Source organism: Triturus cristatus, chromosome 4_1, assembly GCF_964204655.1.
Source record: "Triturus cristatus chromosome 4_1, aTriCri1.1, whole genome shotgun sequence".
Lineage (NCBI taxonomy): Eukaryota > Metazoa > Chordata > Amphibia > Caudata > Salamandridae > Triturus > Triturus cristatus.
In genome coordinates this window covers 1,114,986,418-1,115,003,472 of record NC_140585.1, presented here as the reverse complement: position 1 = coordinate 1,115,003,472, position 17,055 = coordinate 1,114,986,418, and the positions used below count along the sequence as shown (strand labels likewise).

At 40.6% G+C, this 17,055-nt stretch overlaps 1 protein-coding gene across 2 annotated transcripts in view; it reads left to right on the top strand.

The window, feature by feature from the left end:
* PIK3CG (phosphatidylinositol-4,5-bisphosphate 3-kinase catalytic subunit gamma) overlaps nucleotides 1–17,055 on the top strand; it is a 202,812-nt gene that overhangs the window by 120,026 nt on the left and 65,731 nt on the right. For both annotated transcript variants that reach the window (XM_085654135.1, XM_085654136.1), the window contains exons 9-10: nucleotides 11,916–12,027; nucleotides 15,201–15,358. In XM_085654135.1, the coding sequence (XP_085510261.1) occupies nucleotides 11,916–12,027; nucleotides 15,201–15,358 (270 nt within the window). The remainder of the gene's footprint in view (nucleotides 1–11,915; nucleotides 12,028–15,200; nucleotides 15,359–17,055) is intronic.

The window sequence follows — 17,055 nt, the reverse complement described above, 5'->3', positions numbered from 1 at the left end:
GTGGAGTTTTTTTCCCGATGTCTGCTTTGTTCAAGGTGTTTGACAGCACTTAATGGAACAGGTGTCTTCTCAATTAAGCTATATGCTTCATGATACCCTGTCATTATTTTGACTACCATTACTATGTATCCCAATTACTGTTATCATGGATGGACATGATACAGCAGAAGTGGTGGGTGGTCCTATAATAACCCACATGCACCAACCTTCACAATACCTAAAGAAGCGTAAACTCTATAATGACGGGCCCATTAGTCATTATCATATCTGTTAGCAATATCAAAGGTCCTCTAATGGATCTTTGGTAGAGCTAAAAGGGACTTAGTAGAGAAATCAGAGAACTATTCCTTCATGAGGACCTGTAATGAAGAAACAGTTATATCATAAAATACACCACAAAATATATCAATAAAATGACAATTGTTATCCTAAAATAAAGTCATGACTCAGAAATAACGACAGACACAATTCTTTCTAAGTACCTTTGGTATTATTTTAGAAAATATGAATGGTCATTCACAAATACAGATCATATGAAAAACACTTTATTCATAATATCACAGGCAAGCATCACAGTTTTCACAAACATAATTACTCAGAGATCATCAAATTTAGGTGAAAGAGAGAGGTGGAAGAGGGAACAAGGAAACATCAGAGAAATCACAATTGAGTTACCTCTTGGTAAATTAGAGAAAACTAATGCACAGTGTGCAATTAGTCAAGTAAACTATCTCTACTACCGTAGGAGAATAGTATGGCAGCACCACCAGCCGATGATGTGCAAAGTCTCTAGGGAAAGAGTTCTCCGCAGTCAGGAATGCCAGCCAGATCAGGAATCAGCACAGCGCAGCATACAACATATCACAGATGCAGGACAGGTCACCAGACTGTGAACGAGCCAAAGATCATCTTCCCACCAGGGTCTTTATACTGACTTTGCAACTTTATTACACTAAGTTAGAAACTCTCCTAAACCCTACAAGTCACTCTCATTGGCCAGAACTAGGGGAGGCAAACATCACTCTATGATGACTTTACAAATTTCACCAAACAGTATTTGTCTAAAATTGTATAACTTCCTAGACAGGAAGAAGAAAACTACAATTATATATTTTGTAACTACATGGCAACAGTTTCATTCTAAATCCTTGCCTAGACAGGAAAGAGTGGTACTATTCTCCGCTCTTTAAGTTTGTAAATGTAATTCTTCGAAAGGACATCAGGAAACAACATGAAAAGAAAACAAAGGAGCACGGAAGCACATCCCCTAACCATTACATTTGCTTAGGCCTACACTTTTTAGCAAGGAAAACAGAGAGAAAAGAAAAATCATTTCTACATTTCTAGGGCTACTCTACTTTCACAAAGAATAAAAGAGCTGTTTCGCATTTGTGCTTGAATATTCCAGCAGTTCAGGAAACATAAGAACAATAATATTAGACACACAAATTAATAATTCATAACCCTTTAAAAGAAAACTTCCATTTTACATGTGTTATTCTAATTCTCAGAAATACATACAGAGGCTGCACATTTTTCGGTTATACCTTCAAGGATTTTACGTTTTAGTAATTTCGGTTTTAACACACGTTAGTATTATTAAAACACACAATCAATCAATCAATCACAGCATTTATATAGCGCGCTACTCACCCGGAGGGTCTCAAGGCGCTTGGGGGGGGGGGGGGTCCGCTACTGCTCGAGCAGCCAGGTCTTGAGCTGCTTCCTGAAGGCGAGGTGGTCTTGGGTCAGGCGGAGGTGGGTCGGGAGGGAGTTCCACGTCTTGGCGGCGAGGTAGGAGAAGGATCTTCCTCCTGTGGTGGCACTTCGGATGCGGGAGACGGCGGCGAGGGCGTGGTTGGTTGATCGAAGCTGGCGTGTGGGAGTGTAGAAGTTGACCCGGTTGTTGAGGTATCTTGGGCCTTGGTTGTGTAGGGCTTTGTGTGGGTCAATTTCCCAAACAGATTTTATTAACAAAAATCATGCTCCATCAGACATTTTATTGACCCTTACTTAGTTCTAGCTCCCAAGTTGTAGAGTAAAAATAATAAAATTACGTGTTTATGCAGACGTTCTGTTCATTGAAAGTGGTGCCATATACTCGTGCAAACTTCACTTGCTGTGATGAAGTTAACCCAATAGTCCCTTAGTACTCATGATGAACTGGAGTTTTATGTCCAGCTAATTGAATTTATATAAAATTATCTGGTGTGCTTTGCTTATCTTGCTTCCTGAATTCAGATAATGGTTTAATCATGCAAAATCTCACACAGAAGAAGACACAATCTATACAATTAATACAAAATGTAAGTATTTCAGGAGACATTTTTTTAGTCTAGCTGCATGAGTTCCCACCTCATTTCTAGCCTATTATCTAATTTTCATGAAAGTCCTTAAACTTTCCAGCCATATCTTCAAGTAATCTTATTCAAAACATCAACTTGCTCTTGCAAGGAATGTGCCAGGATGTGTCATTGTGGATGTAATGCTGTGCCTCAGTTTTAGAAGTGAAAAGCTGATTTAGTATTTGTTTACTTTATTAATATATAGCAAATGGTGGAAATGTCAGTGGATTTGCACTGATTGAGGAAGGGCTTCAACGTAGACGTGTGTGCACAGAAGATGCAAAATAAACAATCCATCCACAGTCAGTAGAGAAAATGGAATAAAAACAGAACTCCTGATGACGGCTTGATATTGAAATCCCTCTGCACAACACACAGGCAGACCGTTCATTGGCCAGAGAAAAGTACTATACCAATACCATCTATGAAGCCACTAATAAAAACGGAATGCCTTTCAAGACAATCAAGCACTCCATCAACCCCCCTGCGTGACCCAACAATTCCTCACTTCGCCAGAAAAGTACAATGCCATCAACCTCTTTTTCAGTGAAAAAATACAGAAGATCCAACAACACATTGGCAACACCAAGCCTGCTTCATCTCTTACACACCCCCCTTCCCATAGGTCCTGCAATTTTGAGCCTTCAAAGCCCTATATCTAACAGATCTTGCCAACATACTCAACTCCCTCAAATCCACTTCTTATGAAGATGAGGCCTTACTCTCATCCTTCACAAAAGCTATCGCTGGGGATGCTCTCTCATCCCTTCTCACTATTGTCAATGCCTCCCTTGCTCAAGACATCTTCCCAGAAGCTCTTAAGACAGGCCACTCTAATGAAACCTACCTTATACCAATCTGCAAGCTCATGGAAAAAGCAGTGAGTGTTCCTTCACCAAGATTACATTTATTTTAACCGTCTCCTGCACGACTGCCAGTCTGGCTTCAGACCACTTGCAGCATGGAGACCGCTACCTTCCCCACTGATGACAAGGACCTCTTGACCATAGATGAAAATAACTTCTGCTTGTTGATTTTGCTGCTTTCAGAACAGTCGACGATCCCATCCTAATACGCACCCTAAAGTCTCTAATGGGATTTACTGGATAGGGCCTTGGTGCTACTTCTACCTTCCCAGCCAACACAACTATGTTCACATGGGCATCTGCAAGTCACAAAAAATCCCTATCACCTGCAAAATGCCCCAGGGTTCCATTCTGCCCCCTGTCATCGTCAACCTCAACATGGAGCAGCTTGGTGCTCTACTCACAGATAACAACATCAATATTCACCAAGATGCTGATGATGCACAACTCTACTTATGTTTCAGGCATCTAGCGCCTCAAACACAAACCTGGTTGTCCAGTGCCTACCTCAAGTTCAACTCAAGCAAGAAAAAATTGCTGTTATTTGCCAGCAACAAAAAACAATGCCTATACGGCACAATGATTTGAATCTTGACTGCTTTAAACCCCAACTTTCACCCAGTGCCAAGTCATTTGAATTCACCCAGGACACCAACCTCATCCTCAAGGAACAAATTGCCAAAAAACACAAAACCGGTCTGGTACCAGCTCTCTTCTAAAGAAAGTGAAAATGTTTTTTCCAGTAAGCAACTTCAGAACTGCTATTCATCAAACTCTCATACTCTTGCATCTGGATGGTGGTAACGCTCCATGGACTTTCAACTATCACATTAGCACTTCTTAAGAGCATACTACATGCAACAGCAGCTATCATCCTGGACCTGAAGAAATATGATTACATCACCCCCATACTGATGGAAATCCATTGCTTCTCCTAGCCGGCCCACACCATCTTGAAAACCAGCTGCATCATTTATCAAACTATCATAACCAACACCTTATCGTGAAGACAAACTTACCATCTCTGGTGGTTCTCATCACACCTGCAGCCAGAATACCATTAGACCACAGACCAAGAAGTGTTAAAAAAGAAAAAGGCAGCAGGCCTTTTCCATCTAGGCACCCTCCATCTGTAGCACCATTCCTGTATCCATCAGGTCAGTCCCAATGCTGCTCCAATGTAGGAAGGAGTTGAAGACTCGCTTCTTTAAAGAACATTACATCACAATACCTTATTTTTCCACAAACCAGCTACCTCTCCTGTCATTCGTTGACTTTATACTTGCCTTTGACCCAGTACAGAGCTCTGCTGCCTTTTGGCTAGGGTTGCAATATAGAAACACCACATGCATAAATAACATCTACATACATAAATATATACATACACACAGAAGGTGTTCTTGAGCGTGGAGCACAAGAACAGTAAGAGGTTTTATTTGCAATCTATAAAGTAGATTGTGCTCTAGAAGTGGATGGTAACATGATCAAGGTTTGTGTGGATACAGGATCACTGTATATCATAATACAATGAAAGTCGATCTGAGAGAAATGGGAGTGAAAGTTGAACTTGTAGGGTACAAACGGTGGAGCCATTGCCATCCACGGTGCGGGGCTTGCAAAGGTAATATTTAAGGAAAACAAATGCAAAGGAATTGTTTGTGTGGCTGACAGCAGTTTTGGTTGGAGACAATAATATAATTTAGGTCTGTGTAATTTAGGCTTGATCTTGAAACCTGAACGTGACAAACAAGTTTTGCTAGTGGAACATTGGTAGATGGAATTTTGAGCAAATAATGGAACGTATTTCAGGGGATTCTAGTGAAGTTGAAAGGATATATGTGTGAAATAAAGTTGAAGGAGGTGATATTTCAGGGGCGCCATCGTTTACATAGAGTATTTTTGATTGTCAGATAGAAAGTGAGAAAAATATTGGAAGAAATTGTAGCACAGAGTTTTATCGAGAAATGTACAGATTGTTTCTCCCCAGTGGTAATCAAATGCAAAGGGGAAAGTGTATGAACTTTAGAAACCCAAATTATAAATGTGATGCTGCTTATACGAAAGAGGGTGGCAACCAAGATTAGTAGCCAGATTTCAAGGGTATCAATACATTTTTTTATATGTTTCATGTTGGAAACATAGTTCAGCAGAATTCCCATCAAAGGGGCCGATTCACAGAAATAATCTGAGATAAAATCCTAAACTTACTACTTTTGGTATTCACAGAAGCCATTTAGTAGTAGTAAAGTTAAGACTCCTAACTTTACTACTACTAAACTGAGAAAAAATCCTAACTTTATGACTTTCGGTATTCACAAAAGGCATTTAGTAGTAGTAAAGGTAGAATTCCTAACTTTACTACTACTAAATGCCTTTTGTGAATACCGAAAGTCATAAAGTTAGGATTTTGTCTTAGTTTAGTAGTAGTAAACTTTGGAGTTCTAACTTTACTACTACTACATGCCTTCTGTAAATACCAAAAGTAGTAAGTTTAGAATCTTATCTCATATTAGTTCTGTGAATCGGCCCCAATATGTCTAATTTAGGTGGGATATGATTTTTCGCGTAAGAGGAATGTGAGACAGTTGTGTTTTTAAAGGAGATGTGTATAATGAAACAGTATGCCAACACTATCAGTGCATGGAAGCTTTTCAAATGAATCATATTTTTAAACAGTTTAAAAGTATACATAATGGGTTGGTATAAACAGAAAGGAACCCTGAGAACAAGGCACACTGTTTTATAAGTTTAAAGAGGAATTATTATTGGAAAGCAGCATGTTGCCAAGAGGACAATAATTTGTGGCCTGGGAGAGGTGAGAACAGTTTTGTTGAATTTGCCTCATGAAGGTAATTTTTGGTCAAGAATGACAATTGACATGGAAGGATGGATTCATCATTGTAAGAAATATGTGCACAGTAAGAAGAGGCGGGTTACTCATTAAACTCCCATGATGAGTGTAGCAGTATCTGAAACAATGTGGGAAAACTTAGATATGGATTTCATTGGGCCTATGCATGTGCTGTCAGGCAATAGAAACAATGATATAATGAATCTGTTCTATTTGACTAAATAGATCAACTTCAAGTTCAATCTGTTTTTGAATCAACTGTTTAGAACTGAGAAGCTACCTGGGAGATTGTAACTCTGTATTTACTTCAGAGGTACTCAGTCAGTCAGTCAAAATTACTTTATTCGGTTCATAGCAAAAACCATAAAAGTACATTGAACATAAAACAGTACAACCATATAAAAACATTTGACATAAAATTACAATAAATATTTACTCGAACAATAAAAAGATATACACTATAACCATGTGATCTTTTTCCTCAATCTCATTGAAATTACTAAAAAAGTGGCAATATTAAATATTTCCCAAGGAGAACCCAACATCTGAAGATGCATGAGAGCTGGTTTCGCCTGTCTGAAGCCTTTGTTTTTTAAAAGAGGAATGATATATTTTTTACGGATTAAAGACAGGTGTTCACAGAAAAAGATAAAGTGCATAGTGTCTTTTATTGAGAATCTGTCGCACGAACAGATCCCCAAATCCTTCTCCTTAGTCCAACCAGGGGAGTCAGTCAATAAGAGATGGAATTTGTTCAATCTGAACTTAATTAATAAAAAACGATGGTCCATCTTATTGACAATACCCAGGTAAGGCTCTAAACTGTTAGATGTGGTGATCAGCTGATGTGCCTTTACAGTGGGTTTGAGTAATTCTGTTTCCTCCCTTGTTAACATAGCCCTCTGTTTATATGTGTCTTTAGCCCATTTTAGATCCCCCCTTACTATGGTGCTTGGATTCTCAAATAACTCAGGTCGGCCTAGATACGTTGCTAGAATTTTAATTTGGTTCAACCACGGTATGGTTTTGCCATACTCTAAGGATAGGCAATCTTTTAAAATTGCATGGTTCAATTCTAGTTCAGGATTTAGCCAAATCGAGAGCCATTTCAAAAGTGGGGCAATGGCTATACGATCAGTTAAGTAGTCAATCCCACACTCTTGATGCACTATATAGCTTGATGTAGAACATGGGAGGGATAATAGTGATTTTAGGAATCTATTTTCTACAACTTGTAGATCAGAAATATTTTTAAAACCCCACAGGTCTGCCCCGTATAGTGCAATGGAGGTGCATTTTGCTACGTAGACCTTCAACATGGCTTGCATGGGCTTCACCCCCAATTTGCGTCCAAATTCTAGGACAGCAAGTGTGGCCCTAGCAAATGCATTGCGTTTGGCAGCCAATTGTGGGGCCCAAGTGGACTTGTCATCAAAAATGACACCTAAATAAGGGAATCTAGACACCCGAGATAGAACATGACCTTCACAAGACATGGTTTTAACTCTCTTTGGGGTAGAACCCACAAACATCACATGGGATTTGGAGAAGTTCACTCCAAGATCAAGTGCAATCATAAATTTAGCAAAAGAATCTAAAAGCTTTTGGAGCCCTACAGCCGTACGTGCTAAGAGAGCGGCATCATCAGCATACAATAATGCTGGAATGTCAAATTTGCCTGCCCTAGGAATATCCTTGCATGACTTAGTTAGTGTAGAGCCCAATTCGTTAATATATAAAGTAAAAAGCAGGGGGGCTAAAATGCATCCCTGCCTAACGCCGTTAGTGATTCCAATTTTATCCGTGGAATTGCCCTGCCGGTCATATCTGACCGTGGCGGTGAGGTCTCTATGGAGATCTGCTAGAAAGTAAACGATGTTGGCATCTATTCCACAGTTTAATAATAACCCCCACAATTTTGAACGATTCACTCGGTCAAACGCCGAAGACAAGTCCATAAAGGCCAAATACAAGGCCCCTTTTTTAGCAATGGTATACTTGCCTATTAGAAGTTGGAGGTTCAGGCTCTGGTCTATGGTCCCGCGGCCCTTTCGAAACCCATATTGTAGACACGAGAGAGTGGCTGTGTCTTCTAACCAATCAGTTAGTCTGCCCAGGACCACACGCCCCAGAACCTTCACAGCTGAATCAATAAGGGAGATAGGTCGGTAGCAACTGGGATCCCCCCTGTTACCTTTTTTAAAAATAGGTATGATTACTGATTTGGACCAGGTGTCAGGAATCCCAGCAACACATACCCGGTTAAAAACATTGGTTAATACTATGGACCATGTCTCAGGATCAGATTTAAAGAGGTCCGCTGGTACGCCATCTGGGCCAGGGGCCTTATTACTTGTCATCTTACTGATGGCCTCGACCACCTCTTGCTTTGAGACTAATAAAGTATAAGGGTTCGCAGTGGTGGAAGATATACTCAGATCACCACTAGATCCCATTTCATAGACTGTTTTAAAATGTGAGTGCCACGATTGTTTCCCGATGCCGCAGTCTAGTTGATCATTTCCAATATCGGAAAAAAAAGGTTTATTGACCACAGACCAAAACTTCGCACTGTTTCTTATTACGTCCACGCTGGAAAGTTCTTCCCATGCTTCCTCCCTGATCACCTTTTTCCTGGCATCCAGAGTTTTCTTGTATTCTTTTCTCAACTCCGCAACCAAAATCCTATTCGCTGGCTTAGATTTCAGGGCGGCCATTAGCTTTCTGTTGGCGGATGAACAGCTTTTGTCAAACCAACCTAGCTCTGCCTTATCTGTGTGTTTCCCAGGACGACTCAAGTCGGCAAAGATCTGACTACAGATGGCTGAGTAAGCCAGAAGGACCTCATTGTCCCCTGCTTCGAGGTCCAGGCAGGTTTTTAACTCAGAGCCAACCTTACTGTTCAAGTTGTTATAAAAGTCGCCAGGGATTACTTTACACCATCTGATTCTACGCGCCTGATCAAATGGGCAAATATCGGATTTATCCACTCTTGTTGGGGGTTTAGCCGGTTTTTCGAAGATGTTACAGAGTATTAGGTTCACAGGGTTATGATCACTTAAATGGGACCAGGTCGTCTCATATTTTTTAATATTAGCCCCCAAAACAGAACTAACAAAGATGCAATCAATAACCGAGTCTTTCCCAGTTCCTTTAAAAGTGGGAATAATTTCTCCCTCCATAGACGGGAGGAACAGACCGTGGTCTGCCAAGATGGATTCAAGGAGAAGTCCCGCCGCCGAATGTTCAAAGTGTACAGCACTTGAATCAATCGGTCCCAGAGGATCCGAGGAGAGACAAAGATGTGGACAGCCATGGATGTTAAAATCACCCATCACTATAGTAAGGCAATTCTTACTATTGAGTTTATTGGTCTCCATGCGGTCAGCTAAAAAACTATTTAATGCGGCCAGATGATCGGTCGTGGCAACTCTATCATAAGAGTTATAAAAATTCATAACCAAAAAATCAGGTCCCTCATTCATCAGGATAAAAATAGCCATAAAATTTGGCGAACCTGTTTCTATTTGAGAGAATGAGCCAGGTATAGATGCTGATATTAACATTGCCAGCCCTCCCTTCGCCCTCCCTGAGCTAGATGGAGTGGCGGATACAAAAAAACTCTCGTACCCATCCATGTGCAGCGTGTCCTCAGTGTCCCATGTCTCTTGTAAGCCAATAATGTAACCTGATCTAATTAGATCTCTCCAGGTGGGATCATCTACTTTGCTTCAGAGGTACTCATTTTTACATTCACAGGGACCATTACAGCTGCACCTTATTATGCAATTGGCAATGTACACCCAGGACTTAAAAAGTGGAGAATTATGTCTACAATATGATGTGGTACAATATATGTTGCACTTACCGCTGCATCTAGAGTGAAAAGATTAATTTATCTTCTGTTGTGTTGAGGAAGGGTTCACAGAGTGCCACCTAATTTAATGTAAATCTAATTAGCACTGAATGATAGAACTAAATTGGAGGAAAAACGAGTTCAGAAATGGATGGTAACAATCAATAAATCAATTTTACAATCAATCACCAGAGTTTTATAGCGCTTAAGAACAGACCAGGCCACAACTTTATGATGTCTCAGCGCGGGGACACACCGATAGGTATAACCATGCGCTTTACAAATGAATAAATAAATAAATAAATAAACATCCTGTGTAAATGCAAGAATGACTGTGAAGGACAGTAAGATACAAGCAGGGAATGAAGCAAAGATTAATTTCAATAAGTATCAACATAACCACCTGTGAAACGTACAATCAAAGAATGAAAAGAGAAGATGGAAGTGTATTAGACAGAACAGAATGTGATCAACAGAGTGAAGTGGATAAACCGGTGTCTGACAAAATATCGATGACAAAAGTATCAAGGACCAAAATATCGAGGAAGTGCAAATAGTTAAGTATAGATTTACTATTCTTAAATACACATCTACGTACCTTACATAGATACACAAATCTTTGAGGTATATGGGGCCAGATTTTGAGTCTGGCGGTTGTAAGACAGCCAGACTCGCGGTGGCAGTGGTCTGTCTGCCACATTATGACCTTCAAAAGTCGTGTTGGTGGAGGACCACCGGCTGCGCCAGGGAACAGCCAGCGATGGCGGGGCTGCGCCAAAATGTAACATGCTGAGTGGGACTGACGCAGTCCCATTCAGCATATTACGATTTCCGCCACTGCTAGCCATTCATGGCTGGAGCCCTGCCATGAAAAGGCTGGAGGTGCAGGAGCAAAGGGGGCCCGACAGGGCCTCCATGCCCCCCTACCATGGGGATACATTCAGGGGGGCACAACATGTGAAATGGTTTTCAGCATTCACATGGATTTTGTCACATATATTTGTCTAAGTTGACCTTACTCATTAGCCAATATCATGAATGTAATTTGGCATTCAGAATATTTTGGAGATCACATACTTACCAATTTGCATGAGCAATATTTATATTTTGAAAGAATCTATTTTTGTTCTTTACTTTTTTACCCAACATTTTAAGTTTTTGTAAAATCGACTTTAATGTGCTGTACTTATCAAACCACATTCTGGGACCCCCTTCCGTTCAGTGTGTTTGATGGACATATGATTTGTTGTTCATATTGTTGAGACAGAAAAGTCCCTCTCATGGTGATGGATGTGCACCCCTGCCCAGGGTACCCCAACTGTAATGATGTATGGATCCCTAATGTTGACTTTTCTTGTCACAGGCAGATGCAGATCATGTGTATGTGTGCCATGTGATAGGCCTGTCTCATGTTTTGCAGTCCAGTTGGACCGGGAGGGGCACCCAGAGCGCTACCCTCATAGTATTACTGCATTTACCAGCCTTTAAGCTGCACGATCGCGGAGGTGAAAGCATAGTGTGTATTGATCAATAGGAGTGAACAGGTCCTTTTTACCTGTGTCACTAGAGTGAGCCTACAGGCTCACGCACTTAAAGTTCTGCTGCTGTGTGCATAACTCATGCTTGGCCTATATATGTTTGGTATGTAGTTGTGTGTAGTTCATGCATGATCTTCTTGTGCTGGATGTATGTGTGTCTGCGAATGGTACAATACAGGGATAATGCAGAACTGTGCAGTGCATGTAAATGGTCTGCATGTGATGGGTGTATGTGTGCCTGCGAAAGGTACAGTACATGAAGGATGTAGTGATGCTTTACATTGTATCTTGAAAAGACAAATGTATCAGTTAGCTTGCAGACTGCTAATTGGCTTTGCACGGTTCCTCCTGGCTTCTTCTCCATCGAATGCTGCGCATCAAATTAATCAAGCCCTGGTTGAATGCACATCATCTATGGGAAGTAATTGCTCAACTGCTCTGTTTTCTGTATTTAATTAGCTGCAAGCTGCAGTGGAAAGATTTGTGTATTCCTGCGCTGGGTACTGTGTGGCAACATTCGTACTGGGAATTGGAGACAGGCACAATGACAATATAATGATAACCGAATCTGGTAAGATTTTTTAAGTGTTTCTACTTTGCTAAAGAATGTTGTAAATACTGATTTTCTTTAAACTATGAAAGATCGTATCCCCATGGCTTCCTCCTCACACATGAGATGCCTTATAGTATTGTTTAGCTAATAAAAAAGACCCATTAATGGGTCAGCGAATTACAGGATAGTTCGAAAATAGGTAGTTGGAATTATACCTTTTTCACAGCTTTGTAGCAATAATGGAAAAGAAAAAAAGCTAAAATTATGATTCCTATTCTAAGATAAACTGCATGAAAACTGTATGATGGTTGTTGGTGTTCTAAGTGAAAGCATGCTTTAAAGATTTTTGGGAAAAATCTTCTAAAATATAAGTAAAGAGCATGCAATCAAAGCTAACTTGCCATTCCCCAAAGACAATAGTTTGTGACTTGACCTTTTCATGTGTATTGCTGATTCTTTTGGATTTTGGTATGCTTCCTTTGTCCAACCGCCTTAGAATGCTAGCTGTCAGGGTATTTTTCAAGGATGCCGAAGGGTTCCCCACACATGTGTAACAACGCTACTCGATGCTTGCTTGCCCCACTGTTCATTTACTGCAAAATGAGCTAAAACCCCAATGGCGGAAGAATGGCTGTGCATGGCTTGTGGGCCCCTAAGGAGACCTTAGAACATGTCATGTTTTTTGCCCAGCTTATACGGGCAGTAGGCGTTGCTGAATTCTTATGCTTTGTCGGAACTTGGGGTTTAGAGAGCATAAGTTGGCACTAAGGATATTAAAAACAGACTCCAGCAAGCCGCTGATCTTTGCGCTCTCCCGATACCTGATGGCTATGTGGCGAACCAGAGCAAGCAAAATCATGTGTCTCCCATGAGAAGCAAACTAGTACTGCTGTGTCAATATGCGCAACCTAATGTGTATTTTAAACATAGTTGTCCCCTACCCCTCCCCCAGCGTCTTCTCTTTTATTAACAGTAATAATGAAATGTATTGTGTTTTACAGGTAAATTATCAATATTGTACATGTGGCTGTTCTGTTTACAGACTGTTTTTATATTTATTTTGTTTTATATTTTGCATTTATATAACAATGATTATTATTGTTTTTTACTGTTCATTTATTTGCTTTCGTGGCAGCTGAGCCAAAATAAAGGTTTTCTGAACTGAACTGAGCTTAATGCTAGTTTATTATTGAGATGGCTTCCATTCTGGTCACTGCTGACACTGTGCATAAAATTGTAAAGGCATTCAATCCAATCTTGTGATGGTCCTTGAGATGGCTTTTTCCTCCTTGTGGAGACCAGCAGATGGCAAAGTAACTTCACATGGGCAAATGTGGCAACGTTGAGTGCATTGCATTTGCACTCTTCATACTTTTGGCCACCATTAAAGGGCCCAGCCCATGTCACGACATGTCTCAAAAACCAGAAGCAGAAAATTGGGCATGGTTTCTTTAAACTTCTGCAGTTTATTCAAGGAGATATCACTCTTGGCGTGTCTCTTCCATCTGTTGTCAGTTTACAAATGTAGGCAATGCTAAACATGATGGATTAATTAATACACATATTCCCAATCCACAGAAAATATTTCAATAGCTTAAACTTGTAGAATATTCGCAGATGTACAATTATCAATTTTAGTTTAACTAGCTGGGATTTAGGCAATATGACTACCGATATTTTGGCAAATTTGTATATATTTCGCTGGAAAAACTAGTTGTGGAATCATGGTACCTCACCTTCACTCAGCATCAAACACAGTAAATATAGATTTAAATAAAAATGGCTTTGTGAATATCCCACTTTATTAACCTAGAAATATGTCTGCTCCTCGGCTTAAATCTCTTAAAAAATATAGTAGAAACATAGAGATGCAGAGAAGCAGATCCCGTCTCATGGAGTAAATGTTAAGGCAGGAAATTCAACCTATAAATTCAAGCACACTGCCTTCTAAGACCACTGGATGCCCATACAAAGGCAAGAGGGCTGTAGGTAACTAAATATGAGCATGAGTTAGACGGTACTAGCAGGTTGCAAACCTCACACATGAAAGTAACGTTATTATGTGGTAACACCCCAACGTACTGTGCAGTTATGAATTCATTTCCCTAAAATGGGGAATAGCTGTGTTACTGGGTAAAATTCAGCACTGTTTTCTCTGTTCGAGGGTGGTAAATGTGAGCTGAGGACAGGTGCTGGGTGGGAGTGAAGGTAAGGGGTGTTGAGAGGGTACGGAAGGGAAAGAGAAAAGGCACCCTGTCGGAGGATAGCAAGACAAGCACCCCTTTTGCTAAAATGCTTGGGTAGTGTTGGAAACTGAGGCCTGGCTGCTGTTGATCTAAAGCTTCAAGCAATTTTATCAGCCATGGTTTTTGTGGCAAGTCAAATTGGGTCGAAGGTAAATGCAGACAAGGGACAGTGGTCCCATTGTGATCAGGCGCATAGGAATACTACATGGGAATTCTCTTCCACCCAATATGTAATCAGATTCATACTGAGGAATATTTAATCATTGGTATCTTGCATTTACTTTAATGGCATGCCTGCAAAGCCTAGCCCTGGATTTTAAATAGGTGTGGGCACTAGACCTGAAACCCATGCGTATTGTTCTTCAACTATATGATGTTAGTCTGTGATAAATAATCCATGATTTGACTTCAAGTACCATAATGCTGCATTCCTCTTTAACACGGCAACGTGTGGATCCTCCTCTTCAACAAGCTTTTGGCTTATCAATTCCCTGCTCCTGTTCCATTGGTTCATTGGCAATTATGCACAAAAGCTTAAAGAACACTGGTCCTCTTTGACTGATTTGGTAATCTCTGGTTGTCAAACCGTATCTTTACTTGAGCAACTGCACTTTTGTGCAAATTGTCCGCATTTTGTGAATGTTCATTTAGCTATTTTCAGAGGTTTTTTGTATAACATCATGTTGCTGCAATTCAGAATCTTGTGAATGATGAATATTTGGTGTCTTGGGTGAGTAGATTGTGTGAGGTATAATATCAGATTAAAATGAGTCATTTCATACACTTGAAAACTCAAGGATGGCAGAGATGTGGAGTACGCCGAGGATTGTGAATGGGAGGTGGTTAGTAGTGAGGATGAAGTTGTTTGTGAAACTAACTAGTAGTTCAGTGAACTTAATAAATAATTCCTTTAAAAATAGCTGATCTTTCTTTTTTCTTTTTAAGGGAATCTTTTCCATATTGACTTTGGCCACATTCTTGGAAATTATAAGAGCTTCCTTGGAATCAATAAAGAAAGGGTGCCGTTTGTGTTGACACCGGATTTTCTTTACGTGATGGGAATCTCTGGGAAAAAGACGAGTCAACACTTTCATAAGTTTCAGGTAAAATAGAGTCTTTTTCTTTTTAATGTTTTGTGGCAGTGCACTAGAGTTCTTTAGTCTACTAAGATTAGGTCAGTGACCACCTTTTGCAGTGCTTGTTTTGTCTACATTCAACCTAAGTATGAATATAGCAGCTACCTTCAGATCTACCAAGCAGTGGCAATATTCATTATAGACACATCCTGGGCTCTGTAAAGGTTTTCCCTGTGATCATTTTTTGAAGTTTAATTGTTTGATGTTTTTGAGTATTGATGAGGTGTCTTTAAAAGGAGATACTGTGAGTCTGTTAGGTAAAACCTCAACATTGAGGGTGAGTGCCCCTCGCTCTTTACAGGAACATACGATATGCACTGAGACCTTATCTGCTGTTTCCTCAATTTCTACCAGGGAAAGACTGACACGCCTGTGGCCTCGTTTTGGAAAATGTAGTCGCTGTGCAAGTCGTAAATTTGTGTTGCACTGCAGCTTCTTAAGCACCGATTTTGCAATCACTATTTTAGTGGGCACACATTTAAAATAGGTGATACTTTGTTTTGCATTGGGATTCTCTCTTCCAAATCAGGGTTTACCTGCCTGACTCTGTAGTGGTTCCAGTCATAAAACATGCTTTTACCAACTCATCACCAGAAGAAGGCATAAAACACAGACACATTTTGTAATTGCTGCTGAGGTTTTTGTAATCATTTCTGATGCACGTAATTTGTAGGTGCACAATGCATAATAATTAGCAATATGTAGTAAAATGTCAGCTGCTATGTGTGTCTACTGCTTGTAGGAGTCAGCGTGCAGCTCTTTATTAACTGTTACTCCCTGCAGATAAGAGATCCTCTGACAGGGTTGTCTGACTCCTAACGTTCCCTAAGTAAAAGAGCGTAACTCGTTATTGAGAGGAATGAGAGACATTTGTTAGTTCTCCTTTTCTCCAAAGAAGGTACAATATGGACTTTTCCTCCTGGGGCTCCCTCGTGGGGCCCCTGCCCAAAAAACAGGTAACACGAGACAGCAGCTCATACTAAATGTAACTCATTATAAATGTAATTAAAGATGCTGGTCACTTGCCATTGGTGACTCTCATTGAGAGCTGACAATGATGGATCACAATTCCAACCCCTCCCTGGAGCTGGAGCCTCAGCCTATCACATCTGGAGTAACCCTCAGTGCTCCAATGCCAGGACAGGTAGGGCCTCTGCAAACCTGTACTTTAATATTCTGCCCAGCCCCTAGCCACACCCTTTGTCCAGCAGCAGTCTCGTATTCACTGCCTCCCAGCGTAAGGAGGGGGTGGAACTAAACCGTCACTCATTTGGCTTCAGAAAAGGAATTCGTAGCATGACTTGTCTAGCTCAGTGTCCTTCTAGCAGTGTGAGCAGCGCATTGCCAGTATGGGCAGTCCCAGCACAGTGATCACTCACTTGTGCAAATAACTACCCCTTGTCATGCTAGGCCCGAGTAGTAGTAGGCACAGTGATCACTTCACTGGCAAAATCAAAAGACCCTGGCACAGTTTACAGACCTGAAATGGGTCACAGCATCAACAGCTCTGACACCGTAGCAGTCCTTTGTCACATTAGCAGCCCTCTGGTACATGAATAGCCATGCTCCACAGCATGGTTAAACAAATGGCAAAAATAATTGATAAAGCCAATAGCTCTCACGTGTGCGAGACCTTCTGCCTTAGCCATTGCTCGGTGGGGAAA